Below are 27,679 nucleotides of genomic sequence, written 5' to 3'. Positions count from 1 at the left end.
GATTCGCAAATTCGAGATCAGCCTCAGCAATTTAGCGAGACCCTGTCTCAAAACTAAAAATAAAAAGGGCTGGGGATGTGACTAAGTGGTAAAGAACCCCTGGGTTCAATCCCCAGTATCCCCGATCTGCCTCGCCCCCCCCCCCCGCCGCAAAAAAAAAAAAAAAAAAAAAAAAGAAAAGAAAGAAAGAAAAGAAAAAGAAAAAAAAAAAAAAAAAAAAGGCTGATGAAGCCCGGAGGCTGAAGAAGGAGGATTGCTTGAGCCCACAAATTAGAGACCAGCTTAGCCTGGACCACATAGTGAGAACTGTGTCAACAATAAAAGCAAGAAAAGCCAAGGAAAGGAAGATGGAAAAGAGGAATGTCAAGGTTAGGCCGGTGAGTTTGAGTCTCAAGCTCCACCAACGTCCGATTTTAGACTACGTATTTAATATCTCGGAGTCAGTTTCCACATCGGTAAGCTGAGTATAAACCAAGTACCGACTTCATAGCGCAGTTATCAGGGTCAAAGCAAGTATCTCTACCACTTTTCCAGGAGACAACACCTGTCAGTTCCTTGCTCCCTTTACAGGAAGGACCCGAGGGGTGAGGGGTGGGGGCAGAGGCTGGAGAGAACCCTGGATCGTCCTGGGAGGGCGATCCCTCCCTCTGGCTCATTCCCGGAGGTGTAAGTCTTCTGGAGCGCTGGAAGCGTCCAGCATCTTCATCCGGGTGGTGCGAAGGGTTTATACATATGCAAAATTCATCAAGCACCAATGCCCTGCTGCTAATAAGTTACACCTCAATTAAAGGAAAAAAAGACTAGTAACCTGGGCCACGACGCCCCCGCCCTCGCGGCTGGCGACAGGTGTCTTTCAGTGACCCAAAACGCCACTGTCGCCGCGAGGGTGCTCAGGCCCGGTGCCCAGCGCAGAGAGTCGTGCGCCGCGCGCCTGGGCCCTGGCGAGGTTCCCACGGCAACCGCAAGCCGCTCTCCGCGTCTCCAGAGTGACGAGGAGCGAGCGAAGACCCGGAGCCGGATTTCTAAACTGGAGCCACAGAGAGAGATGGGAGAGAGATCGCGGCCGGTCAACTGCGCGGGGGAGCGACTCGGCCGCCTCCGTCCTTGCGCTGGCATTCTGAGGGCATCCGGCAAACTCCACTCCCCAGCTCTGGCTGTGGCCTCAGACTGCTGCTTGATACACCTATGGTGATTGCTTCTCAGCTTTCCAGGTGGGGAGACAAGGGCTTGGCTGATCCCGGTATCACTGGGCATATCAGGGGCAAGGCCAGGCCCCGGCCCACCCCGGGAGACCTGCTTCCCAGCACCACAGGGCAGCCAGGTGCAAGGCCAGCAGGGCTGGGCGCTGGCCCTTCCTTGGTTCTGGTTCTGGCTCTGCTAATAACTTGCTGTGTGGTTTTGAAGTCCCCTCTCCTTCTCTGGTCTCAGAGATGGGACATCACCACCAATGTTTCAGAGTAGCCAATGTCACCAAGTGTGTGAAGTAATCAAGGAGTGTACAAGCAGCTTGTAAACTGTAAAGTGTTGTGCACATGTCAAGGACCATCACCATTGGCTCTCTATTGCCACCTTGTCCTCTTCATCACCCCAGGCCCAAGGGCAGCCTGGGTGACATTCAGCTGCACCGAGAACCTGGGCCTCAGAACTTCTCTCCATGCCCAGAGGTTTCAAGACTGCAGGTGAGTCTGCTCTGCTTCCCCTCCCAGTGGAACGGGCCCAGGACGGCTCTCCTAAGACAGTTCCCAGACTTGGAGGGATTCACAGAGGCAGGACACTCTGTCCTCCCGCCCAGACACATCCTCCTTATCCTGTGCCATGTCTGGATCGCAAGGTCCTCACTAAGTGAGGATGCATAAGTCCCACAACCTGGCCCTGGACAGAGCCCACTGGGTAACTGAACACCCTTCCGGTGCCTGGTGTTGGGCACGAGTTGAGACAGTTGTGTGTATTTGTGAATGTGTGTCCAGGCACTGAGAAGGCTGCGTGTGTCCGTATGCCTGGCTGCACGCAGTGGTGACTGTGTGCACTTGAGATGTGTATTTGCGTGTGTATTTATGGTGTCGTGGAGGGTGCGTGCAGGTGTGTGTTGTGCATGGTAGCATATGTGTTTACCCGGGCAGCTATTTGTGTCTTTGCTGCTGTGTGTGAATGTCTCATGGGCATGTGTGGGGCTGCTTTTGCATGTGCACTTGTGTGCGAGGATCTGTGGCCTCTTGTGTGCGACAGTGGCTGCAGAGGCTTCTCTCCTCCTTATCCCCTCACCTGAGTGACCTTCTCCCCACAAGCCATGGGTGTGCACAGGCTGGCTTCTGCCCCTCCACAGACCTGTGGCAGCCCAGGTCTGGCCAGAGTGGCCACCAGGGGCCGGGTGGGTGGGTGAGCCTGGGGCCGGGGCTCATGTGACACCCCTTCCCGCGTGGCCTCCTCCCCTCCCCACAGCAGGAGCAGCAGCGGGAAAGGTTGGCGGAGGGGGGCTATTTTGGGAGCGTCTCCTTAGCAACAGCTGCCACGGCCGTCTGTGGCGGTTTTTCTATAGGTGCTAAAATATTCCACCCTGGTGACTACTGAGTGCTGGGGGGTGGGTGAGGGAGGGGGCAGGGGCAGGAGAGACCCCTACAGTCCCCCATCCCTGGGGCACAGCCTGCTGGGATGGGTCCTGGCCATCCTAATATCCCTTTTGCCACCTCTGGACCTCACCCCTCGGAGCTGCAGGATTTAAGCACCCTGAGGCAGGCCAGCTGTGCCCTGATCTGATTTCCCATCTAAGCAGCTGTGTGGCCTCAGTTTGTCTCATCTGCAGAGTGGGACAACTGGACTTTAAGGAAAACTCTCTGGGCCCCAAACTGGACTTTGTGAGTCTGGCATTTCCAAGTGACCCTTCCCTCTTCTCCTCGGCTTCTCACCGGCTTGGTCCAAGTCCCTCTGCCCTCCACTCTGCATAGTCCTCTCACATGCCCTCAGGACCTGGTGGGTGGCCTGAGCAGGCCCCCAGAGTGGGTTGGCTAGTGAGTGCTCCACTGGCCTGGAATGACCTTTCACCAGAATCGAGGAGTTGGGCCCAATTCAGATCCTGGTTTGGCCGTTTGCTTAACCCTGACTGATCCTGGTCAAATCACTTCCGCCCTCTGGCTATTAGTTCAGTCTCCTCACCTGTGAAGTGAGGACATTTGTGACCTCTGCCTCCAAGCTGTGAGGGTCAAATGGGAGAATGGGCCTGGGCGGGGAGCTTTGGTAAACTGAGGGACAAAGGGCGGGCATCATCAAACTGCAGGGTGAACCTCACTCTTGCTTCCGCCTGCAGGCCTGCGTGCCTCGCTTGTTCCGCCATTGCTAACAGAGCCCATGGGGTTCTGTAGGGGCAGACAAGGCCTGGAGGGCCTGGGCTGGTGCTGGCCTAGAGGCCTAGAGGTACAGCTGCCCTGGAAGCTCATTCTTCTCGCCCCATCCTGCGTGTGCTTCTGTCTTGGATGATGATGACAAAACCTACTTGCCCCTTGGGGACGCAGTCGGGATTGTCCCTACAGATCTGGTGTCTGAGGTGCAGAGAGGACAAGCAACTTGCCCAGGGTCATAAAGATTCTGACACACAGCCCCCTTTTTCCCAGCCCCCTTACACACACACACACACACACACACACACACACACACACACCGTGGCAGGCCTGTGCACACCTGTGTCACAGCATCCCTCCAAACCCCCCACCTCAAACAGGGCCAGAGATACTCAACCATGGGAGGGACCATGGCCAATTCTTCCTTGATCTTGAATCATCCTCAAGAGAGCTGGTTAAAGTGGATCTTGTCCTTCCCACTTTACCTATGAGGAAACCAAGGCCTAGAGCAGACAGGTGAGCTTCCCAGGGCCACAGAGAGGTTGATGGTGGCAGAGGGACTTGATCCTGGCACCCCCAAACCTCTTCCTTCCTGGAACTGCTCTGCCTGTCTCTCATCACTTCCTCCCAGCCAACCCTCCTTGCAGGGGCCCAGTAAGGTGACCTCAACCTTGTGCCCAGTAACCTGGCATTGGGGGACTTCTGCGTGACTCGGCAGTCTGGACAGACATCCCACCTCTCTACCCAGCCCTGCTCCTCTCGGCTGCCTTCTTCCCTTGCACTTCACACTCCGGGCAGCCTCCAGGCCAGGCCTCCAGTGAGGGGAAGAGGCTATGGTCATTTCATCACCTGTATCCTCCCACTTCCAGCCCATGCAAAGGTGTGCTGGGCCCCAGGCACACACGGGTTGCTAACTGGGTACTCAGTGGCTCACACAGAGGATTCGTGCCCAGTCACGTCAGTTCTGGCTGCCTGCCCGGGGCAGAGCAGGTAATGAGGGGTGCAGGCCTGGCAGACGCCCGTGCAGTGGAGGCCTGCCGGGCTAGGACTGCGCTGTGCTATGGAGCACCTACAATGAGCTGTGCATTTCTTGGGCGGCCAACTAAGTTACTCTGCCCTTGTGTGCAGGGCGGGGGCTGTTAGAGTCCCCATTTAACACCCAGGTTAAATAAAACACTCGCTCAAAGTCAGGTAGCTCCTAAGCGCTTTTGAGCCCAGGTGGGGCTGACTCCCAGACTCCTTCAGCAAGAACCATACTGTGCCCAGCCCAGGCACCGGCACATGGTGGGCACCTGGTGCTGGCCAAGGGAATGAATGAGCAGGTAGAGTATGACTTTTGCTGTGGGCATCAGGAGGCCTCTAGGGAGGTGGACCGAGGGGCTTGGAGAACAGCAGAAAGCAGCAGGGCCTCGCAGGCAGGAGGAACAGCACCCAGCGCAGCGGTGTGCAGGCATCTGGTGTGTTCTGGATCTGTGGGAATCAGGGTGCATGCGGGGGTATATGGTGTGCAGGATAAGGTGGCGCTTGACTGTACGCTATGCTGAGTTGGGACCTGGGGACAGTCCAGGGGACAGGAAAACGAGGTGGCTTGCTTATTGGTGGTTGCCTGCTCAGAATCGGTTTGGAGTAAGAGACACCGGGGTTTCGGACTCTGTCAGTTCTCACCCAGCTTTCGGATGCCTGTCTCTCCCTCTCTGAGCAGGGGCTAGTCAGAGATGGCCAGGCTCCCAAGAAAGTTCTTCTGGCTGTCTAACTACAGGTGTTTGCACATCCTAGCAGCACAAAGGCATGCACTTTCCTTCCTATCCCTTTGGAGGGGTGGAGGGAGGTGGCGGAATGGCCACTGACTAGCTAGTTCACAGGGACTGTGGGTCGCTTGCTGGGAGCTCCCACCTGGACACACTGGTGGTTGAGTCTGGGATAAGTGCACGGATCCTCCCTTAGGACAGCTTAATTAGACAAGGGCAGTGGGGGACGGCAGAAAACTGACAAGTTTGGTGTGGCTCTGCCACCTCTGGGTGACCTTGGGTGAGTTGACCCTCCCGGGTACTCAGTCTCTCCGTCTGTAAAATAATTGATCGCGAGGGTCCCTCCAGCAGGTCCACCTCGGTGTCCTGGAGCGGGGTGCTTGGGGCCCTTAACTGAGGTCCTTCGGGAGGGATCGCGGGCCGCCAAGGAGAGGGGCCGGGCGCCCCGGGACCCCAGGCCCCCCGCTCCCACCCACCCGCCTCCCGGCTCGGAGGAACCCTCCCCACCTGCCCCGGGGGGCTGGAAAACACGGGAGCGGATCCCCGGAACGGGTTCTGGGAGGAGCGCTCCAGGGGCGAGGAGGAAAACCCGGGCAGGATCTGGGGCAGGAGCGGGCCCCGCAGCCCCCAGCCCCGGCCCCTGCCCCGCGCCGCGGGCCCCGCAGGAGCGGCGGAGACCCGCGCGGGCCGGGGCGCGGGGCTGAGCAGGGCCCCAGGGCCGCCCGGGGCTGCGGGGCTGGGGGGCGCGCGGCCTCCGCAGCGGGGCGCGGGTCACGTGTGAGGAGGGGCGAAAGTCTCGCAAAGCGGGCGGCGGGCGGCGAGTTGGGAGTTCTCGGCGCGCCGCGGGCGGCGGGAGCTCGGGCTCCCGGGCGAGGCGGGGACGCGGCGAAGCGGGGGCCTGGGTCCCAGACAGAGGGGGCCGCACCGAGTGGGAGGAGAGACGGAGACGGACAGCCCGCGAGGGAGACAGTGCAGAGGCGTGCAGGGGAGAGCAGGGGGACCCGCAGGGCGACAGGGACGTTGACAGACCCCGCTGGGAGAAAGCGACAGAGACACAGGGAGGCGGGAGAGACCGCGAGAGAGACGGAGCCGAGATAGGCAGAGACCCAGAGGAGCGGGAGGCAGCCACGCGGAGCGAGGGCGGGAGGTGGCGGCCGAGCCCGCTCGGCGGGAGCGGGGAGGCGACCCCAGGCCCAAAGGCCGAGAGGGTCGCGGGACCGGTGACCGGTGCAGCGGCGCAGGGAGTGGAGTGGAGGGCGGGGGACAGCGTGCAGTACGACCGAGTGACAGCGAGGGAACAGCGGGGGGCGGCGGAGCGCGAGCGCCTGCGGGGGGGGCGGGGGGCGCGAGCGCGGGTGGCCGGGCGCCCTGGGTCCCCGAGTCCCGCGCTCTGAGCCCGGGCCCGGGGCCGAGGATGCTGACGCCCAAGCGGCGCCCAGGGCGCGGCGCGTGGCAGCGCTGAAAGTTGGGTGGCCCGCGGGGAGCGGCGCGCGACGGCCCGGAGGCGCCCAGACCCCGAGACCCCACGCCCAGACCGACCGGCAGCCGGCGACGGGGCGCGGGCCGGCCGGCCGAGATCGCGGGCAGGGGGCGCCGGGACTGCCATCTCCCCTCCCGGACGCCGCCCGCTGGACTGCGCCGGGGGATGTAGCGCCCGCTTGCCGCCTCCCGGACACTCGTCGGACCCTCAGCCCCGCGGTAAGCCGGGCGCTGTCCATCCGTCTGTCCGTCTGTCTGGCCGCCTGCATGTCTGTGTGTCCCGGGGCCGGGCCTCTCTCCTGCTTCCACCTTATCCCTGACCCGGGTCCTGGCTGCCCCGCGCGTGTTTGGCGCGGTCCCGTGACTTCCCCGGAACTGGTGCGCTCTTGCGCTGTCAGTCTGTCGGTCAGGACCGGTGCGGTCTGGGCTGCAGGGAGGAAGAGAGGGGCGTGGGTGGAAGGGATCTTGACCTCCTGCCCTGGTCATGACCTCTCCTTGCCTCCACCCACCCAGCGTTGTCATGGCGGGGAGCTTCCAGGCAGGTGACTTGTGGCAAGGTGTGTGAGTGGGGTCTCTTCTTCCCTATTTCCCAACTGCAGCCTAGTTGCAAATTGGCCTTTCAGTTTGACAGAAATTCTACTTCTCAGGGTTTGATCACCCACTTTGTGCCAGGAGAGCCCAGGGTGGGTGGGCTGGGATTCTGTAAATGACCGTGTTGTTTTACAGTTTTGGAAACTGAGGCTGGGGAAGAAGGCAGAGACTGCTTTTTCCTTGGTGAGGGAGAACCCCGAGGAAAGAGCGGTCTGAGATTCCCTGAGCAGGGAGAGCTGCCCTGCCACCTGCAGAATGTACCCCTACCACTCAGTCTACTTTCCCCCACCCACACTCTGCCTCCAGGGCCCAGGCTGCAGGGTGGGGAGCTGGCAAGCTGGAGGGTAGTGGTGGCTGCGCTGAAAGACGCTCAGGAGTGGTGGGATGTCAAGCAGCGGGTGAAGGAGCCTGGGAACAGAGGCAGGGAGGCCCAAGGGCCAGGCATGGGAGGTCCAGAGAGGGACTGGAGCGCGTGCTAACATCTACTCTGGTCCCATGACCTCTAGGGCTTTAGGCCTTTAGGGGGCTGCGAGGGGCTCAAGAGCCTAGTTGTGGCCCTGGCGTGACCTCTGATGAGGGAGGCATGTGGAAGAGAGGCCCGCTGGGATGAGGGTGTGTGCAAGACAGCAGAAGTAAGGGCCGCTGGCCTCCGAGCGAACCCATAGCCAAGTTGGAGCCTGCAGGGCTGCGTCTGGAACATTCGACCGTATTCTCCATTGGAAAGAAGGACTCTTTCTGGGGTTTGCCGTGCTGGGCATCAAGCCCCATATATCCTCCATTCAGGCTCCCAGAAAGGAGTTGAGCCAGCTGGGAAGCTAGCAGGCTGGGCAATCCACTCTCCCTGAGCCTCAACTTGCACAACTGTGGAACCTCATTCCTGCCCCACTGACCTCCAATGGAGAGTTCTGGCTCCACGAGCAGGCGGCTGGCCGCAGGATGGGCAATGTGCTGGGCAGAGGGGCCAGGACTCATTTCACCTTCAAGGAATTGAGGAGCAACTGTGGGGGAAGGGTGTGAAGGGAAATGGCTGAATCAGGCCTGGCTGCCGCCACGGAGTGTCTGGGAGCTAGAAGGGGCATCTGGGGCTTGGAAGCTGTTCCTCAAGATCCCTTGAGAAGAATCCCTGAAAAGAAATTTCTCTTAGGAAGAAAACCTTTGAGGGGACCGTGGCCAAAAAGAATTGGCCATGGGTTTCTCCTGGGGTGACCTTGGGCAGCTGGCTTGACTTCTCTGAACCTCAGTTTCTTCATCTGGAGAATGGGGCCATGTCACTGACTTCCTCAAGGCACCGAGTGGTTTACAGACTCTGTCAGGTCTCTGAGAGCAGCTTGCAGGAGCCCGGAGCACAGTAGGTCCTTGAGAGACGTCTGTGGAAGGGGAGCGGAGGAGCTCTGGCGCCTGCAGGAAGGCTCCCGGGCTCGGGATGGGAGGAAGGGAGGGAACCGGGCGGGCTCCCAGGGCGGGCTGCTTCTTAATGTGGATCTGGGGGAGGCGGGGGCGAGTGCCAAGGGGGGTGTGAGGAGGAGGGGCCCCCTCTGCGGGGACCACTGAGTCACGAGGACATGTAAGCGACATGACAACCAGCGACGTGGTAACCAGGAAACTAGCGGCGGTGGGAAACGGTGCTGGAGCTGTGTTGGGTGGGGGTGGGAGGGCGAGACTGGCAGCGCCAGGCGGGAGGGTCCTGGCAGCAGCCCGGCCAGCCTCCCAGACCGAGGAGCAAGGCCGCTGGGTGGGCCAGGAGGAAGCAGGGGTCGGAGTGGAGGGAGGGGCACCCGGCCCGCCGGGCAGGGGGCTTCTCCGCACCTCCCAGGCTCCTCTCCTCTCCTCCACATCTCCACTCTTCATGCCTCTCCCCCTAGGATGCCAAATTTGGCTCTTGCAATCTGTCGTCTCTTCTGAGATTGGCACCGGGACGAAAGCCGAGCACATTACATCATCACAGCTCCCCCCACCGCCCAAGGGAGCGGGAGGGGCAGGGCCGGCCAAGCCGAGAGGCCACCGTCCTCCCTGCCCTCTGCCCGCTCTTCCCACCTCAGGCGCAGGTGTGGGGCTTCCGGGGCAGCGACACAGTCCTGGAGGCAGGACAAGGCCCCAGTCTTGGGGAGATCCCCAACCTGGGGTGGAAGCCAGGCCATGCTGTGTCCCCACCTTGGTTAGGGGAGGCCTGGGACCCTCATTGTCTTTGCTGTGCTTGCTGTGTGACCTTGGGCAGGTCCCCTCACGCCGAGTCCACATCTGTATAGAGAACAGTTGGCCACTGGAGGTTTCGGTGACTCTCCTGGTGGAGGAGCTTGTGGGTGCTGGGCTCTCTGGGGTCTGAGGAAGGGGCTCTGTGTTTCCAGTTACTCTGTGACCTTGGGCAGCAAGCGGCCTCACCTTATGCCCCCATCTCCGGCGCTGTAAAGTGGGGATGACGGACGCTCAGGGCACTAGACTGGATGGAGGGCACAGGAGAGCAGTCACGTTCTCTGGTCCTGAAACCACAATGCGTGGGAGCCGCACCGAGCGGCCTGGGTGGAGACGGGGGCAGCCACCCGACCACGGCTGGGGTGGGGAGGTGGGGGGCGTCTTCAGCCAGACCGACTCTCTGAGCTTGTGTCACTGATCAGATCCCTCTTTTTACAATGTGGAAACTAAGACCCAGCAGGGGACGTGGGTCCCTGAGGGTCACAGATGGTTTGAGGGCAGAGGTGACAGAGCCAGGGCCTGAAGCCGGGGGTCCTGGCTCCCAGCCCACCTGGAAGCAGACAGGCAGGAGGTCCGTGGTTAGCCTGGACAGCTCCCAGGCAGCACCCCGACCCAGCGCTGGTCCTGCTTGGTCTGTTTGAGGAGCTCCTTGCAGGCTCATTTAGAGGCAGTTTCGGGCAGTCCAGGCAGGGACATGCTGGATTTGGGGTGAAGCTAGAACGTTCTGGTCCACTCTAGAAAATGCCTAGAACTAGAGGTCAAGAAAGGTAGAGCAGCTGTAGACGTGGGTGAAGTAGTGAGCGCCCCACTCCCAGGCCTATTCAAGAGGAACCAGGGAGCCTGGCCTTGTGACTCCTGCTTCATGGGCCAGGTTGAATGACACCCCCGCCCCCAAAGCCTAGGAGTCTTTGATGTTCCCCCAGGAGGGGCTGGGAGCTAGCGCCCCCACTTCCCGTTTTCCCAGCTAGTAACTCACATTGCCTCCCCAGGCACCGGGCTAGGAACCTCGGCAAGTTCTCATCTAGTCCTTCAGCAACCCTGCACTGTTGATTTAATATCCCTGTGTTACGGATGGGGAAGCCATGGCCCAGAAAGCCTATGTTATCTGCCCAAGGTCACACAGCAAGAAAGTGCCGAGGAGCCTGCATTGGAACTTAGGCTGATCCAATTCTCGGGGGCTGTCTTTGGGGCTTCCCTGGAAAAAGTGGGAAATATTCCTCCCCTGGCCTGGGGTTTGGCAGGAGATGGTCTAGTCGCCCCCACAGCCTGACACCCCCTCAGAGATCCTCTGGGGGCTCCATTCTGAAGACAGAGACATGAACTGGAGGGGATGACTCATTTAATAGATGGGAAGACTGAGGCTCAGGACAAGAGATTACCTGCCCAGAGGTGTCCAGAGGTAGATTTCAGCCAGGCTGCTGTTGTAGCCAGGGGCTCTGTGTCCTGCCCGAGTGGGCAAGAGGGGGCCTTCGGGTTGATGGTTGCATGAGGTGTGAGGCTGGGGTCCTGCAGGGCATGACTCCAGGTTAGGGCTTTGGGTGGAAGAACCAGGCTCTGAGAACAGAGAGAGAAACCAGCAGGGACAGCAGGTTCCACCTCTGTCCTCCTTGCCAGATGTCAGTGTCATAGGGTTTGGTGAGGTCAGGGGAAATTGAGTGTGGGATCTGCTTGACAAGAGGTGGTCTTGGAGACAGCTGCCTTGGGCTCGCTGTGTGACCTTAGGTCAGTCCATCACCCTCTCTGAGCTTGGTCTGCCCATCTGTATGACAAAGAATCTGGAAGGAATGATCTGTTTCCACTAAGTAGCTGCCTTTGGGCTGCTGTCTCAAAATGCTCCTCCCATGCCACAAGGACCCTGGGCCCTGGCAAAGGGGCGGGCAGGCGTCCTGGGGGTTGGCGTAACCTTTAAGCCTCCTGGGCCGACTCAGCGCTCCTTGGGTGTGGGGGATCTCCAGGCCCAGCCCTTCTCCTTTTCATCTTTATTTTTCTCCTGCTCCCTCTTCCCCTCGCTACGTGGGCTGATCGCTGCTCAAACTTTTAATTCAGATGGTAATTGAAATAATAATATGGGCTGAGGCCTCTGTGCCGGTGACGCTGCAGCTGGTGGAGCGCCACTATGAATAGCGCTTGAGTCACAGGCGCGCTCCCGCCGGCGCGCCCTCGCCGCGCGGAAGGGGTGGGGGGCGTGCAGCGCCGGCCTGGCGGCTGGGCGCGCTCCTGCCAGCTCCGGCTCTGAGTCCCCGGCCCCACCGACCCCATCGCAGAGGGCTCAGCCGGCGCTACCAAGGCAGCCTGCCCTCTGGCCCCTGGGTCAGCCTGGCGGACCGAGGGCGCAGGCGCTGCTTCGCCTTGGCAGCAAGGGACGTGGAGGCTCAGTAAGGGAAGCAGACAGAAGCTCCCGGGACTAAATTTGAAGAGGAGGGCTCTTGCCCAGAACACACAGGGACAAGGCCCCTGCCTCTGCCTCCCGTCCTGGCCTCCTCCAGCCTCCTCCCAGCGCGCAGCTGTGCACCTAGCACACTCCAGGGGTTGTGCTTGGCGACCAGGGTTACAGAGGCTTTCTTGGGGGTGCTGCTGGTCCCGGGGCGCAGGGATCCTTCCTTGCCGGGTTTCTTATTCATGATTTCACTTGATCCTCCCAGAGCCCTCTGCGGGCATCGCCCGCACTGCTCAGATGAGAAAACCGAGGCTTAGCGGCCGCGGGTTGCCCCAGGCCTGTGGGCTGAGACGCACAGCTGTGTGCCCAGCTTCAGCCACTCTGGGCCCCTCCACTGCGTTTCCCAGCTGGCGCTCCCCTCTCTCCCTGTGGCAGTTCACCTGTCCTTCCCTTGTGGCTACTTGGCTAGGCCTTGACTGCCCCCGTGCCAACAACTGGAATATCTGGCCCGGCTGGCAAGCGGAGGCAGGGAGCCCCGCGGGACCTCAGTCTCGGGGAGGTGGTCCTTGGTGTTCAGACCCGGTGGGAGCTGTGCAGAGAGATGGCAGCACTGTCCTGTGGCCTGCCGGCTGGGAGCATTGGCGTAGGCCTCCCCAGGGACCCCTGGGCTCCAGCAGGGTAGAGGGACCTAGGGTGCTGCTGGACAGAGGAGCCCCCCGACTCCGATGGAGAGGAAAACTCTCCCCAGCGGTACCTGGCAGCCCCCGTCTCCTCCTGCATTGTCCTTTCTCTGGCACCTCTCCTGGGAGATGAAGACTCAGCCCAGAGACCCACAGGGGTTTGCCAAGGTCACACAGCGATGGCAGCAGAACTGAGGCCAGACCTGAGCCCATGGCTATTCCCAACTCCTCTGCCTCCTGACAGCCCCCAGGGACTGACACCCTCCTCTCCCTCTAGGACAGCCCTGTGTCTTTGGGTTTAGAGGAGGAGCGGAGGCCCTGGATCTCTGAGCCCCCACTTGGGGGAAAATCCCGACTGGAGAGGGGGCAGGTGCAGCGCCTTGTGGCAGCACCAGGAGGAAGGAGCTCAGCCTCCCGCCCACCCCACAGGACGCTGACCAGGGCCCTGTCCCTCAGGGAGCTGGTGTTGCTGTGCCGGCCCCTCCCTTTGGTTGTCCTCTCTGGTGCCAGAGCGCACAGCTCCACCGGGTTCCTCAGGGGCAGTAGGCGACCTGGGCAGGGACGGAGAGGAGGGGAGGCTAAGCTGTGGGGAACTGACCCGCCCTCCGGTTGGGAGGTCGGGGTCCAGGGCAGGAGGCTTGATCGGGGGTTGGTGGCAGAGAGGGCACCAAGCTTCCCCCTCTGGCCTCTGGCCCCTCCGTGCGTTCTCTCCCTGCGCTCCCGGCAGCTCTCTCCCAGCCCCCACCCAGCCTCTGCAGGAGGCTCTCCTGCCCCTGTGACCTGAGAAGCAGCTGGGGGCCTCTGCACAGCGAGTGCTATGTGCCATCAGACAGGTCAGCGATTAGGGGACCCCAGAGGCCACAAAGGAGTGGGGTAGGCACAGACAGGAGGGCGGCCCACCTCTTGTTCCCCCGCCCAGCTTCTCTGGCCTCAGTAGTCCCCTCTGAGGCCCAGGGTGGGAAACAGAGGCTCTGGGTTCGAGTCCAGCTGCACTCCTGAGAGGCTGCTACTGTGCGGGACGCTTTCTCCTCTCAGTATCGGTCCCTGCTCCGCAGGTGTGGGCTCGGACCGTGTCTGAGGGTTGCCCGGGAGTCTGTGAGCGGATGGTGGCCACTGCTGGCGCCCAGGCCCCGGCACCCCACTTGCCGCTGGGCCCTCAGCCTCCCTCTCCTCCCCTTGTCCTAGCTTGGGTGGGGGTGGGCATGCTGGGCACAGAACACAGGCACCCGGCCATGCAGCTGCGGATCCCAAGGCCACCTGACCTTGGAAGAGTCTCTTTCTGGCTGGGCTTCAGGGCTGTCCCCCAGCCACCAGGAAGTGACTGGGCAGCTGAGAGGAGAGGGAGCCAGGGAGGGCAGAGAGGCCTGTGGCCACAGGCGAGAGTTGTCCCAGGTCCCTGAGATCAGGGCCAGGGCACAGAGAGGGTGGCTGTGGGCAGGAGTCACAGTCACCAGCTGCACTGATAAGGCGGCAGCACGCACCCGGCAATCCAGCGGGAGTGAGGGGGGCCCCGTCCAGGAGGAGGGAGGCCCTGCCGGGCGGTGGCGAACACTTCTAACCCAGGGCCGGGAGGGGACTGGACCTAGAACCCACAGTCTGTGCTGTCTGGGCAGCTGTGTGCACGTCCAGGGGGCCCTGGGTCTGCCTGCCTCCTCAGTGGCCTCTGATGGCGTCCCCTTGGTCAGGCCTCCAGGAGTCAGTTGTAGCTTTAAAACAAGCCCCAGGGCCCTGTCTCGACCCACTGTCCTGAGGGGACACTGAGGACACAGGTCCTGGCCCTTTCTCAGGTTGTAGAATTGATGTAGTGAGTCGTGCAACTTTTTTTTTTTTTTTCAAAACACTCTGCACATGACTATAATATGGGTTAATATCCTATATTAATATATATTAAGTAACGATAAAAACAAACAAAACGTTCGCTTTCTCCCGGGGTCTGGGTTGAAGAGTGAAAGTTCTGAAGGCAGAAGTGCACACCTGTGAGCCCAAGGACTCAGGAGGCTGAGGCAGGAGGTTCATAAGTTGGAGGCTGGCTTCAGCAACTTAGTGAGACCCTGTCTCGAAGTACAAAATAAAAAGGACTGGGGGTGTAGCTCTGTGGGAGAGCACCCTTGAGGTCCATTCCCAGAACCAAAAAAAAAAAAAAAAAAGAAGAGGAAGAAGAAAGAGTTTGAAGCTACTGTCCTGTGTAGGAACTGAGGCCGCACTGAGCATAGGCTCAGGTGAGCAGGTTTCTTTCCTCCTGGATGCTGGGTCCCAGGAATTCCAGGAAGGCTCTGCTCTGCCCTTAGAAGCACCCCTGCCTCCAGCTGCCCAAGGGGCCCCAGGTACCCATGCTCAGCTCCTCCCAGAAGCCCATCCTTGAGGCCTCTGTCCCACCTGGACCAAATTCCCCACTCACTGCCCACCCAGCTTTGCCTTTGCTCTCTGGTCCCCCCTGTATCTTCCTCAGCCTCTGGCTGTGGGGATACTTTGGTTCCTGTCCCGACACAGGACATTTACATAGGAGCTCAGCAAAGCAGTGCTGCGTCTTATTCTCTTCTGCAGCACATAGTAGGTGCTCAGTAAATGTCCATCCACTTGATGGTTAGTTACAGAGCCCCCTCCGAGGTACAGCCTTCGCCGTGTTGGGGTCACACCAGGCAGGAAGGCAGCTGCTGTACCTCAGGACACATTTCAGGTGGTGAATGAATGGATGAGGGGTTGGCTGGAGGTAGAGCGTCTCTGGTCTCGGGAACCCGGGGAGAGAGTCAGAAATGGTGGCTGAGCATGCTTAGTAGGTGCATAGTAGGCGTTCTGTTGGTGACAGTCTCTTAGCTGTGGCTGAGGGGGAGAGCTGGGGCTGGAGCAGGGCTGGCCATTCCTGCCACCCTGGGTGGCCCTCCTGGGGCCTCTGTCCATTGCTTGCCATCCCACTAAGCTCCCTGCCGGGGGTCCAGGACCTTGAGTCAAGGACTAGCGGGCAGGAGCCAGCGTTCCATGGAGGGAGAGGCCCGAGGCCCGTGAGTCCTGTCCACCTCCGCTGCTCAGGCCACTCTGCTGTGTCCGATGGCACAGAAGGTCTCTTTCTGGTGTCTGCTCGGGGCCACCTCCGCTGAGAGGTGCCCCCTGACTAGAGTCAAAAATAGCTTCTCCTTAGTCACATTCAGTGACCCCACTGTGCTCAGGCCTGTGGGGACGAGGACAGCCTCAGAGCGTCTGGGGTCCCGTCAGCCGTCAGATGTCTGCCGAGTACTTCGCTGTGCCTGGCTCTGGGCCTCGGGAGCAGAGCCGAGGTTTGTGCCCGAGGGACCTTGCAGATGGGGTCCTTTGCTCCAACAGTGGGAATCAGGAGAGCGCCAGGCCTCAGTGCAGGCGGGCGTGGAAGGGGGATGCCGCCCGGCGAGGCGGGACACGGGGGACCCTGGAGAAGGGGCCTGCAGCCAGAAGCCCAGCCAGCACAGAGGCCAGAGGAGGGCAAGTGGCGAGGCATGGGACAGGAGGATGGCCCGTGGGGCTGGGGTGGGGGCCAGCCTCCAGGGTCCAGCCCAAGGTCCGCCACTGCGGCAGGCTCCGGACCCTGAGATGCCAGCAGCGTCCACGTGGCAGGCCCCGAGAGGCTGGAAGGCCAGCAGCAGATGCTCGGTGCCCCCGGTCCAGGGGTGTGGGACGATGCCCAGGTGTCAGGCCTGGGGGTCCACTAAGCTGGGGAGGGCGGGTGGCGAGGAGGAGGCGTCACTTTCTTTTGGCCATGCTGGGTGCTCAACGGCCCTGAGAGGCCAGCGGACGCGGAGCAGGAGCCTGTGATGCGGGGAGGGAGATCCTGGCCCAGAGGTATTTTAACCCGCAGGACTGACGAGATCACAGGGTGGACTGCAGAGGGGAAGAGAGGTGGAGGGACTGCTCGTGGGCTCGGCAGGGGTGGGAGAGGGGGAGCCAGCCCTCGGGCCTGGGGGAGCCTCGGAGCAAGGTGGAGGCCAGCCACCAGCCTCCATCAAAGGTGAAGGCTCAGAGGAGCCCCAGAGGGGCTGAGGGGAGACCGGGAGGTGAGGAGGAGGCGGTGGGTCACCCCCCAGGGAGAGCCTCTGCCCTTCCCGGTCACAAATCCCTGCCCTCCCTCTGTGCAGCACGCACAGAGTGGGTGTTATTCTTCCCCATTTTATGGATGTGACTCAGAGAGGTTAACACTCTGCCCCATGGCCACACAGCCCACAGGTGAAGTGTTCTCCGACTTTCTGGGGTCAGAGTCCTTGTTGGGGACCTTATGAATGTCATGACCCTTCTCTGAAAAATACACATATGTACACACCAATTTTAAAACCTTTTCTGTATATTTTTCCATAGGTAATACATTCATATGGTTCTAAAATTAAAAGGACACAAACGAAAAAACAGTGCGAATTCTCCCTCCCACCCCATCCCCAGCCACCTGCTTTCCTCCCCGAGGCAGCCAATGTCACCAGTTTCCTGGGTCTCCATCCAGAGAAGAGCAAATACGTGTGTCTATAAATTCCCCTCCTCTCCCTTTTTACACAGTGGTAGCTACTCTACTCGCTGCTCATGACTGTTGCCTTTTTTCACTTAAAAATACATCTCGCAGGCCCACGTGGCTCCCCGAGCGCCCTCCTGCTTCTGCGCCTGCGCGGGAGCCGGCAAGGACGGCACGGGTGGCTTCCCGCGCGCAGAGCCAGGCTGCCCGGGCGCCCCGGCCAGGCGTCGGGGGCGGGGGCTCCCAGGGCCACAGAGCCACCCGCGGCCTCCACGGAGGAGCCTGGTGCCAGGGAGGGGGCCGACGGCCATGCCCAGTCCTCCTGCTGCCCACGCCTCCTCGGGTGGCACCAGGGGACACGGTGCGGCTGTGAGGGGTTCGGCCGCTCCCACTCCCAAGCTCCGGGGACCGCCGCCCCCACAGCTGCCCAGCTCCCGAGCCTCTGCTCCGGCCCCTGCAGGCCAGCCCAGCACCATCCGCGCCCGCGTTTGCCTTTGGGGCTGGGCAGGGAGCGAATCCCTGCGGGCTCAGGTGGCCTGGGCAGGTGGGGACGGCCACAGGGCGCTGCCCCAGACGCCTCTCCTGCGCGGAGGGTGGGTCCCACTGAGACCCTCTCCTCTTCGCCCAGCGAGTTTCTCCCCACCGTCCACTCAGGTGTGCTCCCCGCTCCGCCCAGCGCTCAGGGAGGCCCGGATCTGACACGGGAACAGCTGCATCTGGACAGTTCAAGGCCACCACACTCTAGGAACCATCCTTTCTGAAGCCTGGGCCTCTTCATCTTCCTCTGTCACCCATGGCTCTTGACACTACCTCTCCCCATCCCCCCACCACATCCCACTGGCCATCAGTCCTGAGGACTCTTTGTCCAGATGTCCCTGCATAAGCTGGGTGAGGTGGCGGATGCCTATAATCCCAGCGGCTCAGGAGGCTGAGGCAGGAGGATCACGAGTTCAAAGCCAGCCTCAGCAACTCAGCAAGGCCCTAAGCAACTCTATATAAAATAAAAAAGTGCTGGGGATGTGGCTCAGTGGTTAAGTGCCCCTGGGTTCCATCCTTGGTACATAAAAACAAAGAATGTCCCCACATCCCTTCTCTTCTCTCTGGCTCCGCTGCCACCATCCTAGCAGCTGCAGGCCACCACCATTGCCTCCTCACTGGCCTCCTGCTTCCACCGTGCCCCGTGCAGTGACCACAGAGACCAGTCTGGTACATTTTGTCACAGTGATGTGCCCCAAGCCCTGGACGTGGCAGAGTTCAGAGCCAGACAGGACAGAGGGCCACTGAGCCTGTGCCGGAGCGGGTGAGGTCCTTCCACTCTGCAGCGCTGGGCACGGAGCCCCGGCCTCGCGTGTGCTGGGAGGCGCTCTGCCACCCAGCCCCAGCCCCCGTCCTCCTTTAATCTTTCATTTTGAGACAGGAACTCACTAAGTGGCCCGAACTGGCCTCAAACTTGCCATCCTCCTGCCTCAGCCTCCCAAGCTTGACCGCCACATGAGGCTGGGATGTGTTCTTTTTTTTTAGATGTTGACAGACCTTTATTTTATTCATTTATTCTTATGTGGTGCTGAGGGTCGAAACCAGTGCCGCACACGTGCCAGGCCAGCGCCCCACCGCTGAGCTCAGCCCAGCCCTGGGATGTGTCATTTCTTAAGTCTGTTGTCAGGTATCTCTATCTGTCTTAAAGATGTCACACGAAAATTTAAGATCCAGCAACTGCCTGCCCGCTCCCCGTGCTCCTGAGGGTGAGAGCCCAGCCCTGCCTCCTCCCGGCTCCAGGCCCTCCCCCTGCAGCGCTTCCTCTGCTCACTTCGCTGCTACAACTGGGCCTTGAGCAGATTCTCGAGGCACCCAACTTCTGGAAGATTCTATAGCCATTTTTCACACAGACATAGAATCCTCCTGACCAATGCCCACGGGCCACGCAAGTCTCCACTTTCTTCCAGGGATGGTGTGGATGGGGCACCTCACCTCCTCTCTCATCTCATGCCAGGCTTTCCCTCCAACCACGCCACCTGACTGACCACTGGCCGCCCGCGTGCTTCTTGCCCATACGGCATCCCCGCTGATCCAGAAGCTGTCGGAGATGTGTGCCTGACCCCCAGCAAGCGTGCAAGCAATAGCGACCTCATGAGCATGGCCGTAGGGGCCGCGAGGAAGCCGGGGGACTTGAAGCCACCGCTTCGAGAGCCACGCCTGCTCTGGAGGAGAGAGGCCTCTAGGAACCCCTTTACCTTCCAATCCCAGGCGTTTGGGGTGGCCGCTTTATGGGTGTAATGAACTCTCCACTGAGGGCAGAGGCCAGCCAGGACACCCCTGTGTGGGAGCAGGTGGCCTCTGGGTCCCCAGCCTCCGGCTCTTGTACTGGCCCTGACAGAGGCCTCTCTGGACACTAGGGCGCTTGCTTCCAGCCTACCTGACTGTCCCGCCTTCTGTCTGAGCGGTGGGCAGGCAGGGCAGGGGCAGAGCCGCGGAATGTGTCTGCCATTGCTTCTCAGAGCCTGCTGAGTCCAGACTCACCTGTGCGTCCAGGCTCTGGCTGGACCTGAGAGCAGAGGTCTGACTCCTGCTCCAGCTTGTTCTCCTGACCCAGTTTCTCCTTTCCCAGGACAACGGGTGTCCACGGACCCAGCGCACAGTAGGTCATGTTTATCAGACGGAAGCAGATGAGTGGTGCGGCAGTGTTTCTTCAAGGCAGGAGGGCAGCAGGCCTTGCCAGTATGCTCTGGTGCCAGCTGCCTGGACCCAAATCTGGTTTTACCACATGAGCTGTGTGACCTTGGGCAAGCTGTGGAACCTCTCTGTGTCTTGGTTTTCTTACTTCTAAAATAGGAATGATAATAGTACTTTCCTGTGAGGTCACTGTGAGGATGATAGAAATCGATCCCTGTAAGCACTCGGGGCAGCTCCTGCACCGAGTATATGTGTGCTAAATGCTCAGCTGCTCAGAGGAGATTTTGCAATGTCACAGGGTTCGTCAGCGGGGAGGGGCAGATGTGCAGAGGGATTTCAGGGTCCAGAGGAGGGATGGGGGGTGAACAGCGTTTACTGAGCACCCACTGTGTGGCTTGCACTTTTGTGACAATCCACATCTGACCCTCAGGACCACCCCGCAGGTAGGCATTACTGTGTTTTTTTTAGAAGTGGAGATCCAGAGGTCCAGAGGAGGCTGAGGACCTGCTTGCGGGCAGGACAGCGCTGTTCTGGGTGGTTCTGAGGCCACGGCTCCTGCCCGTTTACCCCCTAATGGAGGTCAGCCTGGGCAGGAGGTGTGGTCGGGTGCAGTGGGTTCTGGGAAACTGCATCTGAGTAACGGGCAGGAAATCGAGAGGGCAGCTCAGCCCTGGAGGGACTCACACCCGGCCGACCACTTGCTCCGCGCTGGGCACCTGTTCTCGCTGCGATCCTAGGCAGTGAGCGCCGTCATTAGCTTTACCTGTAGATGAGGTGGGCGGGGACCAGAGAGGTGACAGACCCTGCCTCGGTCACACAGGTGGAGAGTGGAGGAGAGCTGAGCAGCCGCCCTGGGAAGGGAGGGTGCCGCGCTCGAGAGCCACGTAGAGCAGGGAGTCTGGTCTCCCAGGTCTGAGGAGCGGGGCGGGGGTTCAGAGCGCCTGGAGCACGCGGGGACAATTACCCTGTGGCTAGCTCTGTCCTCCGCTCCCCTTGGCACTTGGGAGAGTGCGGCTCAGCTGCCTGGGGTCTTGAGTCCCCGTTTCCCTGCAAAGCCCCACATATTGGCGTGGAAAGGGCCCCACCTAACCTGGGGAGCTCAGGCCAGAGAGGCCTCCAACCCGGGGTTGGGGGCAGCCTCTGTGCCCTCAAATGTTGGGGATGGGACTTCCCCCAGGAAGGTCTTCCCACCCTGAGGACACTCCTGGGTGCCAGGAGCTTGCCCCTTGGCCTGTCCACTGTCCTGCCTACTCCCTCGGGAGAGCCAGCATCCCCTCCAGCCAGGGGTCTCGGGGACAGGTGGGTTGAGCAGGCTGGGACTGCCTTTCTGTCACCCCCGTAGCCCAGACCATGACGGGCGCCTGGGTACGTGACAGCTTCCCAACCCTCTTGCCAAGAACTAATATGGTCCAGTTTCGTGGACAGAGCAGGGGCCTCCGGCCAGAGCACCCTCATGGCGGAACCAGGGCTCGAGGGGCTGTGCCAACTCTGGGCAGTCCTGAAGTCACTGCCGCCGTCACCTTGGTCCCCAGCAGGCCTCTGTTGGCATGCTCCCGCGGGACCCTGAGGTGTTTCTGTAGGGTCGCATGGACTTCGGCTCCATCTTTGGGGAGAGTCTGGGGCCTCCACAGGTGCTGGAGCCGCGCCGACGTGGAGGGAGCACCTTCGTTCCACGAAGTCAGTCAGAAGTGGGTGGTGGGGACAGCGAGGGCCCGCTGCAGCCCGGCAGGCGACGCGCCAGGCCTGAGGGGAGCCGACCTGAGCAGCACTCAAGGGGCCCGCCTGGGGTGAGCCCGACTGAGTGCAGTCCCACTTTGTCACCTGAGCCGAGTGGCCCTGGGCTCAGCACCTCCCCCCCGCAGCCCGCAGCTCCTCAGCTGGGGGGCTATGGCAACCCCGCAGGTGCTTCGTGAAGACTTGTGAGTCGCCAGAGCACCGTGATGCGTGGTGCCGAGACCCCGCCCGGCATCAGGACCCCTGCAGGGCGGCCCTTCTCTGAGAGAAGCTTCCACTGGGCCAGGCTGAGCCGCGTGACCTGGAGCAGGCCATGTCACCTCCCCTGTTGTCTCACCCACAGCAGCGACCTCAGAGGGTCATGGCTGGCTGGAGTGTGGGGAGGGCTGGGGCCACTGTCTGGACCTGTGCCACCCTGTGTCCCTTGGGCGGGGACGGTGCAGAGAGAGGTGTGCTTCCAAGACAGCCAGGCTTCTAGGGCCACGGGCGGCTGACGGCAAGTTGACTTTTCTTTTGCCAAGGGCGTTGTGGGCATGGAGGGACATCTAGTGTCATTAAGTCCCAGGGAAAACCTAAGAACTGACAGGACCTGGGCGGCCTTCCTGCCCCCTCTCCACCCACGGGCAGGCGGCCCGGCTCCCTCACCCCTCGCCCCTCAGGCAGGGTCGGGATAGCCTGGTGCAGCCCCGACAGCCCTGTGGGTCCTTCGCTGCCCACGACAAGTTTCCTTTGGCAGTTGTCAAACAGCTGTGCCACCTGGGACGTTCCAGGGCTCTGCTCAGGCCTCCGGGTCTCTACTTGTCCGGGGACATCTGGACGCAGGCCTCCCAGGTTTCGGAGGTCCGCCGCTCAGTAAAATTAAAAGGAAACAAAGTTTGGTGGCTGGCAGAGCGAGTCAGAAAGGACATTCCATTTTAAAAGCCGCCAACTTCTTCTGTCACGTCATTTCCTAAAGAACCTTTCCATGGAGAGGCCAGGATGCCATCTTGGAATGGGGATAGTGACTCCTTTGTCCTGTGCTTCATTTCGCCCTGGGCTAGCCCCTGCTCTCAGGGCTTGGGAAACCCTGGAATTAAGCTCCAAGATGCGCTGGAGGAGGCGAGGAGGACACGGAGCCCCGGCCTGGAGGCACGGAGGCTCGTCTGAGGTCAGGCCACAAGACAGTCAGAGGGGCCGGCCTCCCTGCCTCCCAGGGCCTCCACCCTTCCAGGGCACATGGGACGCCAGCGAACCAGCCAGCTCAGGCCTTCCAGAGAAGGTGTTTAATGGTGGGAAATTAATCACCTGTATTCAGAGGAAGTCGGTACGAAGTCAATAGCTGTGTCCCTTCCCATCATCTGTCCCCTTCTCCTCTGCACTGTGACTCAGGGCCACGTAGTCTTCCTCAGGAAGCCCTGTGGGCCCAGGAAAAGAAACCCTGGCGGTGTCCCTGTGATGTCCATGAAAATACAATGCCCACTGGTCCATCTCACTTTTGGTGAGACGTGTGCTCTCTCACACCCTGGCAGGTGACCTTCCTACTAAAAGGGTCTGCGGTGGCCAGAGCAGTTGCTTAGTTGAGCAGGTTGCTGCAGACGGGGGTCTCCAGGAGGCTGGGGTACACACAGCCACGGTGGAGGGGAGGTCTGGGGAGGTGACTTCCTGGTGCTGCTGAGCACCAGGACTTGTTGGGAGCCCTGAGGACCCACTGCCTGGCCCCCTGCAGAAGGGGAGGGGCGCTGCTTTGGCCTGGAGAGGGGGGCCGGGGCTGCTCTGGGGGCCCACAGGATTGTGGGTGTCGAGGAGATGGAAAGGCAGGGACTGGGATGAGTGTTGAAGTTGGGGTGAGTGTCCCGTGAGTGGACTCGCAGGGCCTGGGGCTGGCCCTGCCCTAGCTGGCTGAGGCTCCCTTATCTCCACTCACTAATGGGGGGCAGCGGACAGTGCCTGGAGGGAAGCCCCAGTAGCACACAGCCACGGGAAGGGGGTAGCTCCTCAGCCCCTTGTTCCCAGGACCCCTCCCAGAGGGCAGGAGCCCACCAAGAGGCCTCTTCCTCAGCACCAGGTGAGCCACCATGTCAGGAGCCATTTCCACTGGGCAGAGGGCCAGGGGACCCCGCAGCCTGGCTCGTGCCCAGCCTGGGGCAGGAGCTCCAGCTCCTCTGGAGCTCGGGAGCTTCACCAAAGGCCAGGCCTCAAGCCTCGTCCTCCCTGCTTCTCTCCTACAGAAATGTGGGCCGCAGCCGGGCCGGTGCCCTCTCCTCCCCAGTCCCAGCCCCCTCCAAAGGGTCCCCCTTCCAGAGCACCGAGCGGCCGGCCAAGGTGGGCCCACCGGCCTCAACGCAAGTCCCTTCCATCTCTGGACCTCCTCCGCCTCAGATGTAAAACAAGGCTCTTGAACTCCATGGCCTGTGCAGCCCCAGCTGTTGGGGGGTTTTGCTGGTGGAGGGGGTGCAGGCCCAGTGGGGACAGCACAGGGAAGGAAGACCCCCTGAAAACTGGCCTTTTGGACCAGAAAACACAGGTGGCCTCAGGTCCCCTCAGGCCCCACCTGTAGCCCTTGCTTTTGTGACTCTGAGGGAGGTAACAGCGAGAATCTGGGATCCTGGTGATAGTCAGGACCTCTGAAGGGCCACTGTGGCCTGACAGGCTATTCCCACAAGACCTCCTGGGTCTTCAGAACACTGGGGCTTGCTGGTTCCATTTTCCAGATGAAGAAACTGAGGTTCAGAGAAGTCAATGCCTCGCCCAAGTTACAGGGTGGGGTGGGGCGGATCTGGGACTTCAACCCAGAACTCTGGGCCCCAGGGAGTTCCTTGGTGGGGCGGGGAAGGAAAGAGAGCCAGGGGTCGTCGCGGGGTGACCTGGGGGAGGAGGCGGGGGCTGGGCTCACTCTCCCTGGGCTGGAGAGGGAGTTTCTCTGGGGAGAGGCAGGCTCCGAAGCTGTTGATCTCTAAATTATAGCGTTGGTGCGCTCCAGTTGCTGTGGCAACCGAGTTGTCCTGAACCAGGGAAGTGTATAAACATTGCCACAGATGCACAATTAGATCAGGAAGAAGAATAGAACAGAAAATAGAAACTTCCAGCCTTATATAATTCTGGGCCAAAATGTTATCAGGAACCCAGGCTGGGTCCTGGCCCTGACAGCCTCAGAGACCACGGCAGGACCAGCTCTGTCCTGGGCTTCCGGTGGCAGGGGCTGGGGTGGCGGGTAGAGAGTGTCTGTTCTGTGGGCCCAGCTGCTGTGTCCAGCACCGGGGTTGGGGGGATAACGGACCTCCTCCGCTGCAACAGCTGGGGACAGTGACAGGCCGGCCTGCCTCTCACCAGCTCCTGGGAGGGGGGAAGGAAGGAGCCTGGCTTTAACTTCTTGGGTCTTGTGAAGTGGGGATTGTTCTGGTGGCACGGGATGGGGTGGGGCCGAGCCCAGGGCCTCACACATGCTGGGCAAGGGCTCTACCACTGAGCCACAGCCCCGGTCCTTCCTATTTTCTTTTGAGACAGGGACTCTCTAAGTTGCCGAGACTGGCCTTAAACTTGCCCTCCTCTTGCCTCAGCCTCCCAAGTCTCTGGGATGGCAGGTGTGCCCCACCAACCCAGCCCAGGCAGGGGTTTGACCCTCATTTTGCAGATGAGGAAACTGAAGCTCAGAGAGAGACAGTCCAAGGTGGCAAACAGACGGTGGTGGGTCTGCCTGTCCCATTCTCACGAACTCGTCAGGGTCCACTCACTTCTCAGCTGTGCTGTCTTGGGTAGGCCACTTTCCCTCTCTGAGCTACCTGAGAGCAAGGACGCCTACACAAGTCCAAAGCTCAGGCGAGCTTCCCCTTCCTCCGTCCTGACCACCACACCCCATTCGCACCCACTACTGCTCCCAACAAGGTTAGGGACAGGACAGAATCGGACTCATTGACTGAAAGCCAGTGGGAGGGAAGAGTTCAAGAGAAAGGTTCAGACAGAGATGGGGACGCAGGTCCCAACCTTCTGTAATGATGGTGATATAACCCACGTTCCTGGGGGGCAGGGTGCACACCTATAATCCCAGCAACCAGGGAAGCTAAGACAGGAGGATCGCAGGTTAGAGGCCAGCCTCAGAAACCTAGCAAGACTCTCAGCAACTTACTGAGACCCTATCTCAACACAAACTAAAAGGGCTGGGGATGTGACTCCGTAGTAAAGCACCCCTGGGTTCAATCCCTGGTACCAAAAAAGAAAAAACAAAGCCTATGTTGTCTCTGTCCTGTGTGGTGGCACTAGCCACAGGTGGCTACTGAGCACTTACAATACTACTAAAAATGCGAAACTGAACTTGAACTTTTGTTTCATGTTCATTAAATATGAAGAGCCACAGGTGGCCGGTGGCCACTACTGGGCCTCACAGGTGAGTGTCCAGCCTCTGAGACACCTGGAAGTGCAGAGGCTGGATACAGGGAGGTGAGTGGGTCAGAACGCAGAGCAATCGCTGGAGGGCAGAGTCCAGATGGGTATCAGGAAGCTTCTAGAACAGTGAGCGAAGCACCTTTGGGGGAGGGACTAGGACCTGGATCCTGGTGGCCTTGGCTTCCCTGTTGGAGATGGGCCAGCCTCAGGGTCGCCCTACCTGCCACGTCCTGCCTGCCAGGGCTGAGGGGCTCAGACCGCCCTGTCCAGGCTCCTCGGACCCTGAGTGTCTTGTGCAGACGTCCCCGTCCCTGAACCCCGGTCCCGCAGTGAGCCCGTGGCCCGGCACCTCACCTGTCCGGCTTCTCCTCCACAGGCCCTGCCTCTTCCCAGGTGACCACGCCGCCCTCAGGACATGCTCGGGCACAGCCGCAACGGGCAGGCCCACGTGCCCCGGCGGAAGCGCCGCAACCGCTTCGTCAAGAAGAACGGCCAATGCAACGTCTACTTCGCCAACCTGAGCAACAAGTCGCAGCGCTACATGGCGGACATCTTCACCACCTGCGTGGACACGCGCTGGCGCTACATGCTCATGATCTTCTCCGCGGCCTTCCTCGTCTCCTGGCTCTTTTTCGGCCTCCTCTTCTGGTGCATCGCCTTCTTCCACGGTGACCTGGAGGCCAGCCCCGTGCTGCCTGCGACGGGGGGCGTGGCGGGCAACAGCGGGGCGGCCCCCACGGCCCCCAAGCCCTGCATCATGCACGTGAACGGCTTCCTGGGCGCCTTCCTGTTCTCGGTGGAGACCCAGACGACCATCGGCTACGGGTTCCGGTGCGTGACCGAGGAGTGCCCACTGGCGGTCATCGCCGTGGTGGTCCAGTCCATCGTGGGCTGCGTCATCGACTCCTTCATGATCGGCACCATCATGGCCAAGATGGCGAGGCCCAAGAAGCGGGCGCAGACGCTGCTGTTCAGCCACCACGCGGTCATCTCGGTGCGTGACGGCAAGCTGTGCCTGATGTGGCGCGTGGGCAACCTGCGCAAGAGCCACATCGTGGAGGCCCACGTGCGGGCCCAGCTCATCAAGCCCTACATGACCCAAGAGGGCGAGTACCTGCCGCTGGACCAGCGGGACCTGAATGTGGGCTACGACATCGGCCTGGACCGTATCTTCCTGGTGTCGCCCATCATCATCGTCCACGAGATCGACGAGGACAGCCCGCTGTACGGCATGGGCAAGGAGGAGCTGGAGTCCGAGGACTTTGAGATCGTGGTCATCCTCGAGGGCATGGTGGAGGCCACGGCCATGACCACCCAGGCCCGCAGCTCCTACCTGGCCAGTGAGATCCTGTGGGGCCACCGCTTCGAGCCCGTGGTCTTTGAGGAGAAGAGCCACTACAAGGTAGACTACTCACGCTTCCACAAGACCTACGAGGTGGCCGGCACGCCCTGCTGCTCCGCCCGGGAGCTGCAGGAGAGCAAGATCACCGTGCTGCCCGCCCCACCGCCCCCGCCCAGTGCCTTCTGCTACGAGAACGAGCTGGCCCTCATGAGCCAGGAGGAAGAGGAGATGGAGGAGGAGGCGGCGGCCGCCGTGGCTGCAGGCCTGGGGCTGGAGGCGGGCTCCAAGGAGGAGGCCGGCATCATCCGGATGCTGGAGTTCGGCAGCCACCTGGACCTGGAGCGCATGCAAGCCACCCTCCCGCTGGACAATATCTCCTACCGCAGGGAGTCTGCCATCTGACCTCCGGCCCCGCCCTCGCGCTCCCTGCAAGAGCCTCTGCCTGAGGGTGGGACACCAGACGGCCTCCCCCACACTCAGGACAGAGCTGACCCTGGCTCCACGGACCTTCTGGAGGAAGATGGGGGCTTCAGAGACGGTGGGACCCCATCCTGCTGACTGCAGAGCCCGCCCTGGGAAGGGCCCTCCCACTGGGCCCCCTTGGCTGGAGCTCCCCAGCGCCTACCCACAGGTGGCTCTGGGCCCCGACCCTCCACCCTTTCCCCACTGACCCTTCAAGGACGTGCCCCCTCTGCTCTCAGAACCTTGGGAA

The 27,679-nt window shown here is 61.1% G+C and overlaps 1 protein-coding gene across 3 annotated transcripts; it reads left to right on the top strand.

Annotated features, from left to right (window-relative positions):
• The first annotated feature begins 1,079 nt into the window (after window positions 1-1,079).
• Kcnj4 (potassium inwardly rectifying channel subfamily J member 4) lies at window positions 1,080-27,679 on the top strand. Of its 3 annotated transcripts, none has more exons than XM_047550668.1 (2): window positions 1,080-1,211; window positions 26,002-27,679. In XM_047550668.1, exon 2 carries the CDS (start codon window positions 26,041-26,043, stop codon window positions 27,367-27,369), a length of 1,329 nt encoding a protein of 442 aa, XP_047406624.1. In that variant the 5' UTR covers window positions 1,080-1,211; window positions 26,002-26,040; the 3' UTR covers window positions 27,370-27,679. The 3 variants fall into 3 exon arrangements, with proteins under 3 accessions (XP_047406624.1, XP_047406626.1, XP_047406625.1); XM_047550670.1 differs by lacking the exon at window positions 1,080-1,211 and adding an exon at window positions 1,622-1,679; XM_047550669.1 differs by lacking the exon at window positions 1,080-1,211 and adding an exon at window positions 4,605-4,654.

The sequence above is a fragment of the Sciurus carolinensis genome, chromosome 4 (genome assembly GCF_902686445.1).
Source record: "Sciurus carolinensis chromosome 4, mSciCar1.2, whole genome shotgun sequence".
Taxonomy (NCBI): domain Eukaryota; kingdom Metazoa; phylum Chordata; class Mammalia; order Rodentia; family Sciuridae; genus Sciurus; species Sciurus carolinensis.
The sequence above is the reverse complement of the archived record's forward strand: the minus strand, read 5'-3'. Positions and strand labels throughout refer to the sequence as shown.

Excerpts from the sequence above, each read along its gene's own strand:
- Kcnj4 (XM_047550668.1), top strand. The coding sequence starts at position 26,041 with ATGCTCGGGCACAGCCGCAACGGGCAGGCCCACGTGCCCCGGCGGAAG.